A 15,843-nucleotide genomic window follows, 5' to 3' on the forward strand; every position below is an offset into this window, starting at 1 on the left:
AAGTAAACTAAGACAAAGCTAAGCTGCTTTCACTGCCTCAACTCAGGGTAAATCCAAGTATTTACTCAGGGTATTTCCAAGTATTTACTCCAGAATCACAGAAACAATAGAGTGCAATCCTGATTGTGAAGAACTAAGGCATTACCCTAAACTACCTGAAGCAGATTTTGGAAACAGTTAACTCTGGAACCTCCAGATGAGCTTACACTACAGAGAAAAAATCCAAGCCCCTCTTCCCTCCTCTCCCCTCCCCCCCCAATCCAAATAAATACCACTACTCATAACAGTTTTGAAGATATTTGACTTAGCTTATAAGTATCTTCAGAGATGAGAGTAACAGATGCCTATTGTATTTAGACAATGAATTTCTTAAGAAAATTGTATCTTCTGTTCACTTTTTAAAGCAAACAATAACATTGAAAGTCCTGGACTCATTTGACAAAAGAACTTTTGTTCAAGCAAAGTATAGCAGCCCTAACACAATCTGTTTAAACACCTATTGCTTGACAAAGACAATACAAGGAAAGTAACACAGCTAAAACAGAATAAGGATCTAATGAGTAGGACATCCGCTAAACAGTTTTCAGCTGCAGCGAATGGACTAGAATAATCAGAGCACCCAGGGCTTGCACACTTTCAAAACTACACTTCGAAACCATCTGCTGAACAAGTATCTTCTGCCATGCAGTACGAAAAAGTCAAAGTACACACCACAGACAGCATAAAGGTAGCTCTGCAGTAAGATACCGCAGCAATTCTCTGGAACCACACAATGCTACCAACAATGAATTCTGAAGAACTTAATCAAGGAGGGACTAAATCAGGAAAACAGATGAAATCTGAACATTACGCTTCTCCTCCATATATTTCTTCCTGACAGAAATTACCTTAACCGCAATGCATTTTATTTTCCACAGAAAGATGGAAAGGGTTTTCTTTCTGAAAGAAGCCTTCTCATCAAAATATAACTAGAGGTGACCTATCGCTGATCTTTTCAGCTGAGAATACAGTAAGTGCTTGTTCAATGGCTACCACACTGCAACTAAGCCATATGTTTCCATACTGGAGGAATAACCAGTAACAACACTGATGCTACATACACACAAGGACTGCTGACTTTGGAGGGTCATTTATACTTTCTTCTGATTAGAAAAAAGAGAAGCTTCCATTTCTCTGTTTAAATTTTTATTCTTTTTCCACAAACAGTCTAACTGGGACATAAAACTTCCTATCAACTTTGACCAGGTAATATACTGAAGAATACCATGGTTATGATTGATGATTGTCCTTTCTAGATCCTTTGTGGAACAATGACATTTAATTGACTTGGAAGGTTGCACATTAATGTAACAATTACATAAAGTGTTGCAAAGCATAAACAACGCACACATAGTTTCAACTACTGTGCTCTTTATACTTGCACAGATGCTGCTGAAAACTTGGATGCTGACAAATGTTAATGTAAAGAAAACCATATTACTAAGTTACAGAGGTAATACAGCTTTACTCACTAAGTCAATAGTACAAGCTTTGGAGACGCGCTCTAATTTGCTCTTAGGTAATTATTAAATAGCAAATCAAACTGCCATCCCCATTTATATAGTCAAACAACTGGGTGGGCCATGACAGGACACCCAAACAGTTTAGACAATATTGTTAATCTTCACAGTAGAAAATACAACTATTTTCAGGTCCAATGCATGAGTACTGAAAAGTAACTGAAAGTTGCCGAAACATTCTTGTTTTTAAAAAATCCTGTTCAGAATGTGTCACAATTTTATCAGCTTGAAACCCACAACAATAAAGTGTGCACAACAGTACTGCCAACTCTAAATAGCGCAAACAGTAAATTAACTTAACTACTCCCATGTTTACATAACAGGCATTCTCTCCCAAAGTTGTTCTCAAGATAACCATTATCCTCTAATAAAAATACATGGCTAGCTTCTAGGTTTTAAAATCATTAGATTTCGAATTTTAAAAAATAAAACTCACATAGCTTATGCATAGTTTAAAGGAAGACTTAGAGTTATTTGTTAACAATATTATTTTTTTATTTATTTACAGGATATGAACTTCCTAAAATATGCATCATGTTTTAAAAACAGTAATTTGCTTGCTAGAAGTTCAGAGATACATAGTCAACTTGCTTATGCAATGCTAGCACTGGAAAGGAGGGCTAGCCTTCCAAACCATAAAAGGAATATTATCCTTTGCATTGCAAAGGAATGAAAATATTTTTGGTTCTTAATGGTAAAGCTACTGCTTACCCATGAGAAAAGCAGCAGGGAAACTGAACATTGATGCTAACAGTTGACATCCCTTTAATAATGCAATTAGTACTGTAAATTCATATAAAAAAAGATATACCAGTAAACCTCAGAAAGTGCAGATGGATGTATAAAAAGGAAGATGCAGATATATACAGACATATAACAATTCACATTCATTGATTACTTACAAGATTTATTTTCTTTTTTATTATTCCCTGAAAGTATGCTGCTTACAGTAACTTTTTACAAACAGGCCTCTAACCAGGAGCACTGTCCCAACATTCTGTCCTGCTAAAGAACTCTTTCAAAACCCTTGATTTTTTTTTTTTTCAAACTGGTAGCAGAAGTTTAAAGAGAAGACACTTAGACAGAACTGCAACCTTCTGCCTATTCTAACAGCTGAAGCATCAGCCCATGGAAAACAAACATTACCATGACATCTGAACAATTCCAAAGCATGACATACAACCAGTTCTACACAGAGAAGTTTGCGTGGTATCTAAGTAGCCAGAACTTTTACATACACCATAAACCCACTCTCACACTATAGTTCTTATAGAGTAGGAATATTTGTAGTATTGGTTAATCCCTTATTGTTGAAAACAAATAATTCAGACAGAAAATCTCATCTGCTGCAGGAGGAAATTACAGAAAGAAATGAAGGAAAGGTAAAGAATGGCAATTTTAAGAAAGAAATGTAAACCAGAAATTACTGAGCTCCACCCCTAATTATTAAGACTGCTCTTTTTTCATCCTTTGGTCAAGATAATAGCTTTGCTTTGTTTCTATTCTCCCTTTCCCTAACATCTTTAGAATGGCAGAAAACTTCAGCTACCTCACTGCAGCAAAAAGATGGTTATCACTGCTATTATAGTTAAAGAATAAACAAGAATAATGACTGTTATTGCAACAAGCAAAATAGGCCTCAGCCACAATCTTACCATGGGTGGCACCCCACTGACTTTGCAGAGCCTACTGCCTTCACTAGGTATTAATTTGATCAGTGACCCACCACAGAAATTAGTCATAGGACACACTCCAGAAACTGGATTTGAAACAACAGTTCATCGAGCAGGTTTCTATTTCTGATTTTAATCCCTGGTTTTGATCTAGGCAGAGGAGAAAGCGACCTTCCTGTGCCTACTGCCACGGAGGGCTAAGAGACTTAAATTTGTTTACCAACACATTAAATTTGCTCAAACACATCCTTTCACTATAAGTATCAAATGCTAAAAACTCAAGCAGCAAGCTGCAGCATTCTCACACTATGACATCATCCTGTCTGGTATACTTTAATATAATTTGGAAATAAAATTTGATTAACTGAGAGCAGCTTAAAGAGGATACATTAAAGATCCTAATTGAGGACACTTATCCAGTAAAATGAAAACGCAAGCACAGCACAATGTCCAGCCTTTCCAGTGACTTCTACAGAACAGGCCTTACTGGCTGCTCTGATGCTCTGTTGCAATAGTGACAAATACAGTTATCCTATATTGGCTGAGTAAAAGCAATCCACAAATCCAAGCAGTGGGGTTAAGATTTTCTGGTAATGGTGAATATGCAAACCAATCAGGGGGAAACCTTACCATACAGATTTGTAAATGGATTGACACAGGGGGAAATTAAGCTGTACATTCCCCACGTGGTTTCAACAACAACAAATCAGACTCCTGGTTTCCAAGCCGAAAACTTCCTTCTACTGAAGAAGAGTGCCTGCTTCCACATATTTATACTTGCAGTTCTTATTACAAGATGCTCGCTGTTTACAGCATCCTGCTCATTAACAGGGTAATGTCAACAAAGTCTTTGTGATAATAACCATTTCTATCAAGGCTGGTTTTAAAGTTTATAACAATCATCAGGAATTGTGGTGGAAAAAGAGATGCTATTCTTGGAGCATCAAAAAGGAGAGCCTACAAGGACTCAATCAAATACTTTGACACTGCCACCTGTCAAGGCATATTACATGAAATAATCACCACCATGTCAGTATAACTACTTACAAACTTTAAGAAAAGTTAAACATCTGCATCTTACAAGAGCCACAGGGAAAGTAAACAGTTACACTAATTCACAAAGTATCACTGAGTTAAGAAGACTTAACTCTCTTGCTGTAGGGACCCAAGGCTAACAGGTAGTAATCCTCGCTCCTAGGAAGTTTCAAGAGGAAGCTCTCAAGTATCACCTCATATGCAAAGCAGAGTGCCCTGCACCTCCTGAACAGTCATCCATTTATAATCAAAATGTTCCTACCATTGGTAAGGAACTCTCCTCACTAATCTATCATCATACAAGCTATCACTTTGTATAATACTAAACAAAATGTATCAGGCCAGTACAGAGAACTGTAAGATCTAAAAAACTATGGTCTATCGCCCCACTTCCTGGAAAATGAGTTTCAGTACAATGTGTTTCTAGTTTCAAAATGAAGAGTAGCAGTACTTAAAAATCATTAAAATGCAGAACACACATTTAAAGTTAGGCGTGCCATACTAATCTGTTTACTAAACTGACAAGAGTGACATCCCCCAGTCCCCACGCACATTCCTAAAAGCACAAACATATCTATGTTGGCATCATGAGCGTGTCTCACAGGACGATTAGCTTAACTGAAGTTTCATACTTCAGAGGTCTTGTTTGCAGACTAACAATGTGATCCAACACGAAACACACAGAATATGTGATTACAAGCCTAAGTTAAGCAGCTTTTCGTTAGGACAGCTCTTCAAGTTTGAGTCATTTTAAAGGATCTGAAAATAACAATAGCCTAAGGCGAACACACACATTTGTTTTCCCTCCACAAACCAAGATTAAAAAAAACATAGCCAGAGGCTATAGGGAAAAAAAACAAAAAAGACAAATGGTGCTTAAATAACCTAAAACATAAGTCCCCTTACTTCCCGAATCACAGGCAGCATAGCTGTTGGAGCTGCAGGAAGAGGCTGTTTCCCCATGTGTACCTATTTAAATAGCCCCATTCTCCACCAAGTGTATACACGAAGGCACAGAGACACTCACCACTTTGTCCATAAGCTTCCAGGTCTTCTCCACAGTCCTCCGGTCGGCAGCTGCCTGCTTGGGGGGGCCCACAGCATCCTGGATGGCATCAATGAAGCCCAGGATCCGTCCCTTGCGCGGGTTCCGGCCGTTGAGGGAATTGGCCATCTGGGAGCCAAGCTGGCCGCAACGACAGAGAAAAAGAGACTCACAAGGTGCCCCGAAAACATCTTGTCATAAAACTCGCCGCAGCCAGTGAGGCAACACTTCCTTCTTCACGGGCAGGAAAGGGCAAGACCAGGGCATGTTTAGGAACAAGTTTAACTTTTTGTGACAAACAGCATCAACCCACCTGGCCCGAGTTTACACCGGCAGAAGCGACCCCGGATTTATCGTCAACACCCACAGGCGGGAGGGGGAACCCATCGGCCGGCGGCGGGGCCCGGCCGCGGCTGCCCGAGGGCCCGGGCCACCCCGCCACCCCAAACCCCTTGCTCGGCCCCACTCCCGTGCCCCCCCGGCCCCTCCGCACCTGCGGGCAGCGGGCACATGCCCCGCACCGGACAACAATAGCGGAAGAGGCGCAGCGGCCGCGCTGAGGGGGTGAAGGAGGAGCAGAAAAGCAGCAGGCAAGGCAGAACCGCGCAAGGCACGCGAGCGGCCGGGCAGGGCAGGCAGCGGGCGAGGACCTCGCTCCCGCCGCACACATACGTACGGATGAGCCCCGATCGCACGGCTTTGTACCCAGAGCCACCGGAGCCGCCGCGGAAAGCCCGGACCAGGCGGGGGGAGGCTCCTCAGCCCCCCGCCGCGACCGCTCTTCCCCGGCAGCGGAGCGGAGCGGCGCGCAGGCGAAGCGTCTCGTCGGTCCAGGCTCTCCTCCCTCGGCCGGCGGCGGGCTTCACCGCCCCAGGGGGGGCAGGCGGAGCGCACCCCGCGCCCCGGCACAGCACGGCCCGGCCGCCGCGGCGGGAGCGGCCGTTGGCGAGCGCGGCGCCGGCTCCGCGCACACGCCGGCCGCCCCACAGGGCTCTGCCCTGGGGCGCTGCTGCTGCCGCCGCTCCCGCCGACGGTGGCGGGCGGCTGCTGTCCCGCAGGGAAGCGTGGAGAGCTGCTGCCCCGCCGCCAGCACAGCACCGCACCGCCCTGCCCTGCCCCGCACCACAGCCCAGCCCGCCCGGTGGGTGGGTATGTGCGCGCGTGTGTGGAGAGAGAGAGCGTCCTACAGACACATGCAAGAGAGAGACAGAGATATGCCCACGCACAGGTCTGTATGTGGCACCGCTCGCAGCCCCCGGCAGGCTGTGGTCTCCCCTCACTCCTACAAAGTGAGGCTGGGTCCCCGGCGGCGGCGCCGGCCCCGCTGCCGCTGCCTCCCCCTCCCCGCGGCGCTCTGGCGGCCGCTCCTCTCCGCGGAACATGCCCACCCCCAGGGCAACGCTGGCTCCCGCGCATGCGCGTACGGGGAGGGCGGGCGGCAGCACCGAGGGACCAAGCCTCGTGGGCGGGAGGCGCTGCCTCGGAGCAGCCAGTGAGAAGGGGAAGCTGTGTTTGATTGGCATGCCCACCAGCAAGTGAGCGTGGAGCCGGGAACGGGGCGGGGCGGCGGCTGGGAGAAAGCTTCGGCGATGAGGAGGGGGCGGGAAGGAGGGGGGGCTGGCAGCGCTGAGAGTGATGGGAGAACTGGCCAGTGGTTGAGCTCTGAGGGAGGGAGGTGGAGTTTCCGGTCCCGCCTCGTCACGCTTGCCCGCCTGCTTGGGGGCTGAGGGGGCTCTTTGAGGCCTGTCGGGGGTGGGGGGAGACCCTGAAATTGCCCCTGGCTATAGGGTTTCCAGGGGCTAACGGTACGGTTAGGGGCTGTGGCAGTGTGTCCATCCCTCCCTTTTCCCTTCTCTGGTGAAGTCGTGGTGCCCCTGCCCGCTGGAACACTTGATGTGCCTGAAAAGTCAATAGTCGTTATCGCCGCCTTTTTGAGAGTTCTGCCTTTGCACTTCCCCTCTGCGCTTTTGAGAGTTTGTTGGGGTTTTTTGTGGACCCAAAGAATAGGAACTTCTTTTCCTTCTGTAGGTCTGGTTTCTTTTCTTGGGTTTGTTTTGTTGTTTGGGGTTTTTTTGAGAGGGGAGGAGGTTTGTTGTTAAGCTAGTGCTGAGATTTCCCACATTGGAAATGGCCTGAAGAGCCGCACGAAGCGGTGAGGGCTGTACGGCTCACACTGCTGCCCTGAAAGACATGTGAGGGAATATGTAAACATTTTCTAGTTAAAAATGCCCCTTTTTGTATGTTTATTTTGACATGAGTGCTTTTTGTAGGCATATGGTAAATAAAACCCAAGAGTATGTTACGCTTTTATTTTAGGGCAGGTCTTCCTCTCAAATTTGTGTATTACCTGTGAATGCTGGAGAGGAAAGAGTGAGGCTTACCCATACAGGGTACGAGACATTTGACTTCGGATTTTTTTGAAGATGTTCCAGGGAGTAATTATGCTTTGCAAGTGTTACTCTTCTAATTAATTCTCATACTAGGAAACCAAAATACGCTTTAAAACTTTGAGGCTGTTTTCTGAAGGCAACTGTATTACAGGAGTGGTTTTTTAAGTTTTGGTTTTCTGAATATCGGCAAATGTGTTTTCTGTAGTAGTTTCCTTTATAAAGATTCTTTTAAAAATTGTTTGCCCTTTTTCTTGATTTTTTTTCCTATGTTTTCTGATTTTTGGCTTTTAATAAAATGGGTCAGGAAAAACAGTGGAAAAAGTTGTAAGTGTTTAAGTGTTCCTTTTTTTTGTTATGTATAGCTATTTTTAGTGCAGGTATCTTCCCATTGGTTTAAAATGTGACAAGTTACTATGGGCGCACATACAACAACAAAATCGTATCGGTAATATCAAAGGTTCCTCTATAGCTTTAAAATATGAATTGGCAGGTATATGCCTTATAGTGGGTTGGAAGCTTCTCATTTCACTGTAGGCTCTGTAAATTGTTCTCTTCCCTGTGTTGTTTTAAACATTGGTTTAAAACTCTTCTCTGGCAGCTCTCCCTGGCCTTTTTTTGTTTGGAGCTCAGCTTGCGTAAGATTAGGTTGGTAGTGACTGCTTGCTCTTTTTGCTATCTCTTGTTTGGTTGTGGATAAAGCAGAGGATCTGACATTTTTTCTGAACTTGTTAAATCTTTGGCTCTTTTTCTCGATTGTTTTGTTTTCATTGTTGTTATGTCATTCTCTTCATATTCCACACGCTGCCAAGAGCTGTGATCTGTGAGTTGCACTTGGTAGCTGTCTGGGGCTGAGTCATGCTGTCTTGCAGTTCATCTGAGTGCAGAGCCAGCAGGAGCAAGCAGCTTGGTTCCCCGCATCCCTGTGTATGTGTGTTGTGTTATTAAGAGAATAGCCAGCTCTGCGGGGAGAGTGAGTGGTTTTCAAGCAGTCTTTTTTCAATGCTTATGCTGTACAGTAAGTACAGATATTCAGGGAATTACAGTCTGCGGAGGGTCATATGAATGTATGTTGGAAACAAGCCAGCTGGGAGAAGCAGGTGAAAGAGATACCTATGGCTTCATTATCAAGGGTGTTAAAGATGGGTCAGGCTTTTGCATGCTATGCTATGAAAGGATGAGGAGACACAGCATTGCTTTTGTGGTTTCAAGCACGCAGAGTGAAAGGGCCGTTTGATAGAAGACAGCTGAGAGGTAAGGCTGAGAGAGGAGGAGCAAACAGCTGCCATGGGTTTGAAGTTCGAGGCATGTGCTTGTTAGGAGTGGAGAACACAAGGACTACAGAACACTGGATCTACAAGGTGTGTAAGGATAAAAGGCCCTAGAAAGGATGGTGGCTGAAGGCACGGGCCACCTGGAATATTTTGATGCAGGCCAGCAGCAGTGTGTCAATGTAGCCATCCAGAGGGTATGTGAGAGGGTATTCCCACTGCCCAACTTCAGGCTCTCTGACAGCCTAAATTAAGAAGCTACTCTGCTATGTGTTCGTCCAATGAGAGACCACGAGGTGATTCAAAGCAGAAACCCAAGTCGGATACTTTGATTCTCTGTGTGAAAGAGCATCTTTCTGTTTGTGCTATATGTAAGGTGCACAGGTAAGTTTGATGTCTAATTAAGGCCCCCAAGTTACTTACATACAATTAAAATGCCTCTCCACAGATCTCTCCTACTCATAAGCTCTCTGACTAAATATTTATTTTACTTGTTATTATACTAAAGAATGTGACAGTTTGGATCTGCTGCTTATAAGTGTTTTAATCACTGTATGAATGAGGTAAATCTGAGGTGACAAATTTTGAGCATTCCACAGTACATGAGACTGATCCTCAACTTGGTTAAGGTACTAACCAGTCATGTAATGATGCCTGGATGACTGCTGTAAGGATTTGGTAAAATCCTGTAATGAAAATGATGGAGCGAAGGTGGCTGTGAATCATGATACGATAAAGGAATCAAGACAGTGTGAAAGAAGCCTTGTTTTGAACTCTTAAATAAACCCTTTGTAAGGTAAGGGTTTCAGATCTGAGCATTTTACTGACAGGCAAAATCATGCGACTTCCTGAAAAGCCCAGCTGCTTGGTAGACAGGGAAAAAACAGAGGTACAAGAGATTAAGACTAAACTAACAGTTACATTTATGCATTGCAGTATTCTCCTATCTGTTAACTGGTTTTGGTTTTGTTGGGTGTTTTTGCTTTGCTGATGACTCTCATTCCTCTGGAGTTGTTAGACAGCCTTGTGAATGAAACTTTATGTTGCTGCTCTTGAATGAATTCCATCAAAGAGCCATTGAGAGTAGTTGGAAGCAAGAGAGATGTTTTGGTTTTCTTTGTTCACCAACTATTAAAATATTATTGATTTTCTGCAGTCAGTCAATGTATGTGGTTTGGAAGCTGTTTTCATTTGTGTGGGTTTGGGTTTTTTTTTTTGCTGTGATACAAGTGACTTTTTGCCCAAACACACTGAAACATAAGAACAATGAAGAGGTCAGATGTAGGTTTTATTTACAGCCACGTAAATAAGATAAAGTATTTCCCTCATGTATGGTATAATTTCTTTAAAGGTTAATACAGTATACAATATGCTGAGTTAAGTGATATGATAGCAATGCTTGTAAAAGCTTAAGTCAGCTATTTCAAAAGTTGAATGTGAAGTGACCTCTTGCTAATTGTAACGCAATACCCAGGCTATCCCAGCATCCTTAAACTTTCAGAGTAATCTCTTGATGTTTGACTGAATACGTACAATATTATGAAAAGCCAACTGTTCACAGGGGTGTAGCATTCTGCTGTGCACTGTCAGGCAGCGGTTTAATGGCTGAGCTCTAACAAGGTCACGCTCTTCGCAGAGTGTGTGGTGCCCCCACAGAAAGCAGCTGGTCCCTCTTTCCAGGGAAGCTGAGGCTGTAAGGGCTGCTAGAACCCACTGTTGTTTTGGTGCTCTACATCCATCTATTCTGTAAAAACACCAAACAAACCAAAACCAACCAGCCAAACAAAACAAGAAACCACACCACAACCCACAAAAAGAAAGATAAAAGATAACTATTTTAACAACAGATACCTTTAAGTTCCAGGGCTATTTGCTTAAATATATTTTCCTTAGCCCGTTCTAGAAATGTACAATGTCTTATGCATACCCCCCCACCCCAGTATCCGGTTATAATGTAGTCACTGGTAATAGCTGTTAAGAATATTAAAGTGGAGCAAATGGAAAATCCTTTCATGTTACTGTTTTGCAGTGCCCTCAAGGATGCTAGGCTCTTCAGATCTACACAAAAATTTAAGCCATTTATTTATGGTTTTGAGGGTTGTTAAGCTGCAAGCTACCATTGTGGGTAACTTTTAAAGTAGATTGCAACATATTTACCTGTTTTATTATAGCAAACTCAGAGCCAGAAAGCAAAACCAGTGCCACTCAGAATTCTCTCGCTTATAATTTAAGTTGGAATATTAATAGATGCTTTTCCTGCCTTAGTGGGTAATTACTTAGAGAAAATTGGTGATAACAGTGGCAGTTTGCTGTTAGATTATTATCTAGTTAATTCAGTTACCTCTAACTATTTTTCCTATGTTTACTTAGATTATGTTTTTCATGGTCATCAAGTACTCAAGCCTACATTTTTTTTTTTTATTTTGTTACTGGTTTCTAGAAATGAAAAAAGATTATTTTCACACACGAAATAGGAATAATGTAACAGTTTAACCCACTTTGCTGTTGAACTACTGCAAAAAAAAAAAAAAAAAAAAAAAAAGACTGCTTTTCAAAGTTCCTGTGCACTGTAGAAATCCAGCATTGCTCCAGCAGGCTGCTGCAGTACAACTGATGATAAAACACTGTTGCTGCATTAGTTCTTTCTGCTGAGGATTTAAATCCTCTTTTTAGCCTTGATTTGGAAAGACAGGCTAAATTTGGCTCTGTCTGTACCTAAATAAAATGGGCCAGGCACTGTTCTCCAGCCCTGAGGCTGGGAAGCATGGCATGACAGGGCTGGTCGCCACCATTCTTACTAAAATTGTGCCACCACCCCCTCACACCCAAAATACCTGCATCTAGGGAGTGATCACTGACCTGTGCTAACCCTGAACCTCCCTGGGATTTGTTTGGGAACACACCAGATGACTTGGGCCAAAACTACTAGGGAGTGTCCTAATAATTTAACACCACAGCTCATCGTGTGCCCAGGTCATCGTGATGGTAGTAACTGTAAATAGATATGGCTGGAGTGTGGGTGTGTGTGTGCATAAAAATAGACACATGTGCACGTGGACACACACGCCCCCTGGAATACGGGGCCTTTCATCTTTGGTCATTTGGGTTGGACTTCAACTAATGAAATTTATTTTCAGCTGGCTTCTTGAGAAATGAACTCCTTAAAGTGCACATTGGAAGTACACTGGCAAGAATTTTACTGACTGAGGTGCTTGGGCTTACATTTTCAGAGCTTTCATTTGTACTAGGAGCAAATAAAATATTATATTGTTTCCCGTGCAAAATATAGCAGAACAATTTGCTTGACTATGAGCGCTTAGAAAATACATTCTCTGTTTGCAGAATGAGTATGAAAACTAATTGTGGGGCCAGGCCTGTGTTTCTCTATACACCTCGCTAACGAGTTCGTTTGCTGTAAACTAGACAGCCCACTTCAAAACAAATGTCCGCCTTAATATATTGTATTAAAAAAGCGTGTCAGCTTAATTTTAAAACAACCTAACCCTCAGGGAGCAATTTTACTTGAGTTCTTCTGTTTCTTTCTGTTATTAATTGCATCCATCTGCCAGAGCAGGTGCAAAGGCTTTAACTAAGTCCTATCATTTTAGCACTACCTCTTGAATTTACTCCATCTGTGCGATAGCATAAAAATAATCAATGTCAGTATCTTTTTTTTTCCTTCCTGTTCCTGCTGAATGCCGTGATTTTAGTTCTTCCTAATCTCAGTCTGATAAAACAATAGCAACAATATTTAACTCCAACATCCTATTTAATATCCTGCCCAAACACAACTTGTTTGACTTTAGAATTAGGAGTGTTCATTCTTTTCCATTCAAGTATCTCTGCTTTCAACAGAACTTCTAAGATTTTCAAATTGTGGTAGGTGGTTGTAAAATATACACCTAGGGACTTTCCACTACCATCCATCTCTGGAGTAGGTGTTGTACTTTGACAGGAAACAAGCCAGTGACTGTTGAACACAGTTTAGCATAGAAAAGACTTCCTCCGTGCTTCTGCAAGTTGAAATAACCTCAGTTAGCGGAGATTTGAACTATATTACTAGCAGCTTTAATGGAAATATTCCAATGAGATGCTGTCATATAGACTTTTTTGCAGCAAGCAGCAATGTTTTCAGTTTAGTAAGATAGTGTCTTACAGTTAAATAGGGAAATTGTGCAGTGCTAGGAAATCATAACTTAAACATTATGATTAATTTGCTTAAATTTCTTCCATGCTACTCACTACTGTTGTTTCTAATGTTCTGTCCATCCTTCTAAAAGATAACAACCTTTTGTGGTATAATCTGCTTGACTCCTTGACTATGAATTTGTGGTTTATTTTGTGTTTCCTGTATGCTTCAAGTTCTACCAATATTTTGTTTGTGAGCAAAGACAGGAACCTTTTGTCTTTGGTGCAGTAAACAAGTTGGATTCCCTCCCCGCCCCCCCCCCCCCCCCCCCCCCCCCCGCTTACTTACCTTCACTTAAAATAAGTTATTTTTTCCAAACTGAAAGTAAACCATATGTTTTGTAAGGCAAGTAACTCTTTTAATGGAACTAATTTTTGACCTTTTGTGTGGGTCATTTGCAAACACAAATTGAATGCATTTGATATTTGTAATTATTTGCTGAATGCTTCAGAGCATTCAGTTAGACTGAGTTTACACGGTTTTTGCTTCAGTTGCTCATTCTACATAATGCAGTTGGTGATTGTATTTTTCTCCTTCATTAGAAGACTACTGGGTGTTTTTAAGAGAAAAATAGTGAATCAGACTTGTGGGGAGAGGAATAAGTGATTTTTGCCTTTCTGAAATGTTCATTTTAATGCATTAACCAGTCATATTTTGAACAACACTGAATACTACATCAAAATGTGCTTTTTCATTAGCCTGTTAATTCTGTTGTATGGGAGAGTATAATGCTTGTTGCCATTAAGTTTCAGATTAAGGCATGTTGTGTCAAATGAAATATAAAGAGGCCAAAGTAAAACTAATAATGAAGATTGAATTAACTTTTTTTTCCTGAATTTCTGTCTTTTCCCTGTCTAGTTTTCAGTGTATCCAGTTCTACATGGATGCCCCCCATTGTCCAGGCAGTCAAAAAGCGTCCAGCAAAACATTGTCACCCTTGTATCAAACAACAGAGAAGTGGCTTTAATTACTGAGAATGTGATTTTATTTTGTGTTTGGTTTTGTTATTTGGGAGTTTTAGCAGGTCTATTTCCCACTGGTTTTATTTTGTTCAGTTACCAGTCACTTGCTGGTAAATACAAAACTAGCAATACTGGCTTACCAACCTGTTGTGCCAGTATTTTCCTCTCTCTGTTATTCTTGGTTTTTTTAAAGTATCTGGTATTTTACAATTTTTCTTTAAATAGTGTGGCACTATAGGGCATAACCAAAAATGTCTTCTTATGTAGTTCAGTTCTTCTCAAACTCTTACTTCATCAGAGGTGAAGGTGAACAAATAATCTAAGACAGTTTCTCTACCTAGCCGTCAGTCATCTGTGCTCAGTGACAGCTCCTCATAGGCTTTATCCTGCTTTTGCACAAATTAGCCAGACTGTGCCCCAGTGTTCACTTTTTAAGGAATAAAGTATTCATGATTAAAGCCTTGTATCTCTGAACAGCTGTATAATTTTGGCACCAGGTACAATACATGGTTGGTACTCAGTAAAGAGTCTGTCAGATCAAGTGAAAATTTCTCTTCATTTTTTTATGTAGATATGAATAAGTCTTCATAATATTTCCTAGATTGTCCCTAATTCTGAAGTTTGACTTATTTTTGTGCTTTTCTCTTTATGAAAGAAGGATAGTCTAAATGTTACAGGTTTTCATAAGAAATGTTGTTAATACTCTTATGTGTTAGCAGCTTAGAGTATGTTGTGCTTAACTCAGTTCCGACAGAAAGGAATATCAGCAACTGAGTTTTTAATGTTTGATGTCCTTGTCCAAGCCTACAAAGAAAGGCTGGAGGAAGTAGGAAAGTCCTATGTTTTGGAAATGTTTTTTCATGTGTTTTTTCTTTTATGTATATGCCATGTATCCAGAATTTTGAAAAGTAAATAGTGATCTGTTTATGTGCCTATTCATGAATCTTTGAAAAAGCAAGCTGATCTTACAAAAGCAGATATTTGGTGATTTCTGAAAACATACTGAATGTGAAGGTTTCTCTTTTTGAAGGTGCACTGAGGTGCAGAGTTGCTTGCTAATTCTAAAAACCTTGGATGCTTTTGTCTGCTTGTGTCTGTTTTTCTGAAGTTGTTTTGGATCAAACACTCCACTTTTCCAATAGGTACATGGCTCAGACCATTTATTGTCCATGTGCAACACACTTACATTTTGTCAGATCAAAGGGGAATAAAATGGGCTCATTATCTCCTCAATTCTTCTGTGCTATATAAATTGCATTTGGACTACTTCTGTCAATACGCTTTTGGATTATTCTTTCTAACCCAAGGCTACAACTGGAAAATGCCGACATGCTTGGGGAGGGCTCAGTTGCGCTGCTGACATGTGAGACAGTGCTAGGGGGATTGGGTCAATGTGCACAGAGCCTCGGCGACTCTCCCCATACTGTTCGTGTGGATACCATGTACCTGCTCCTTAGCTGTCTGGCTTCACTGTCTAATACAGGTGAAGAGACTGTATAGCTTCCAGGGGACAAAGTCCATACGCTGGAAGGATTGATTGAAGCTTTGCTCAGGACTTCCTAAAGAGAATTTTTAAAGGCATCTTCAGAAGGAGATGAACACTTTAAAATAGAAAACTGAATATACTCAGAGAGCTTTCTCTGTTCAGTGGCATACAGAATCTACGTATAGTAATTTTGCCCCTTTTTTTGTACAATCTCAACACAACTTCTAGAGATGCGT

The 15,843-nt window shown here is 41.9% G+C and overlaps 1 protein-coding gene across 3 annotated transcripts in view; it reads right to left on the reverse strand.

Moving 5' to 3' along the window:
• CBLB (Cbl proto-oncogene B) overlaps positions 1-6,678 on the reverse strand; it is a 132,909-nt gene extending 126,231 nt beyond the window's left edge. Inside the window, exons 1-2 of one of the 3 annotated variants that reach the window (XM_074856170.1) lie at positions 6,539-6,678; positions 5,295-5,453 (exon numbers count right to left, since the gene is read on the reverse strand). In XM_074856170.1, coding sequence (XP_074712271.1) covers positions 5,295-5,441 — 147 coding nt within the window. In that variant the 5' untranslated portion in view covers positions 5,442-5,453; positions 6,539-6,678. Of the gene's footprint in view, positions 1-5,294; positions 5,454-5,988; positions 6,062-6,538 lie in introns of those variants that run through there. The other 2 variants (XM_074856186.1, XM_074856178.1) reach the window with 2 other exon arrangements.
• Positions 6,679-15,843: the final 9,165 nt, after the last annotated feature.

Source organism: Strix uralensis, chromosome 2, assembly GCF_047716275.1.
Source record: "Strix uralensis isolate ZFMK-TIS-50842 chromosome 2, bStrUra1, whole genome shotgun sequence".
Taxonomy (NCBI): Eukaryota; Metazoa; Chordata; class Aves; order Strigiformes; family Strigidae; genus Strix; species Strix uralensis.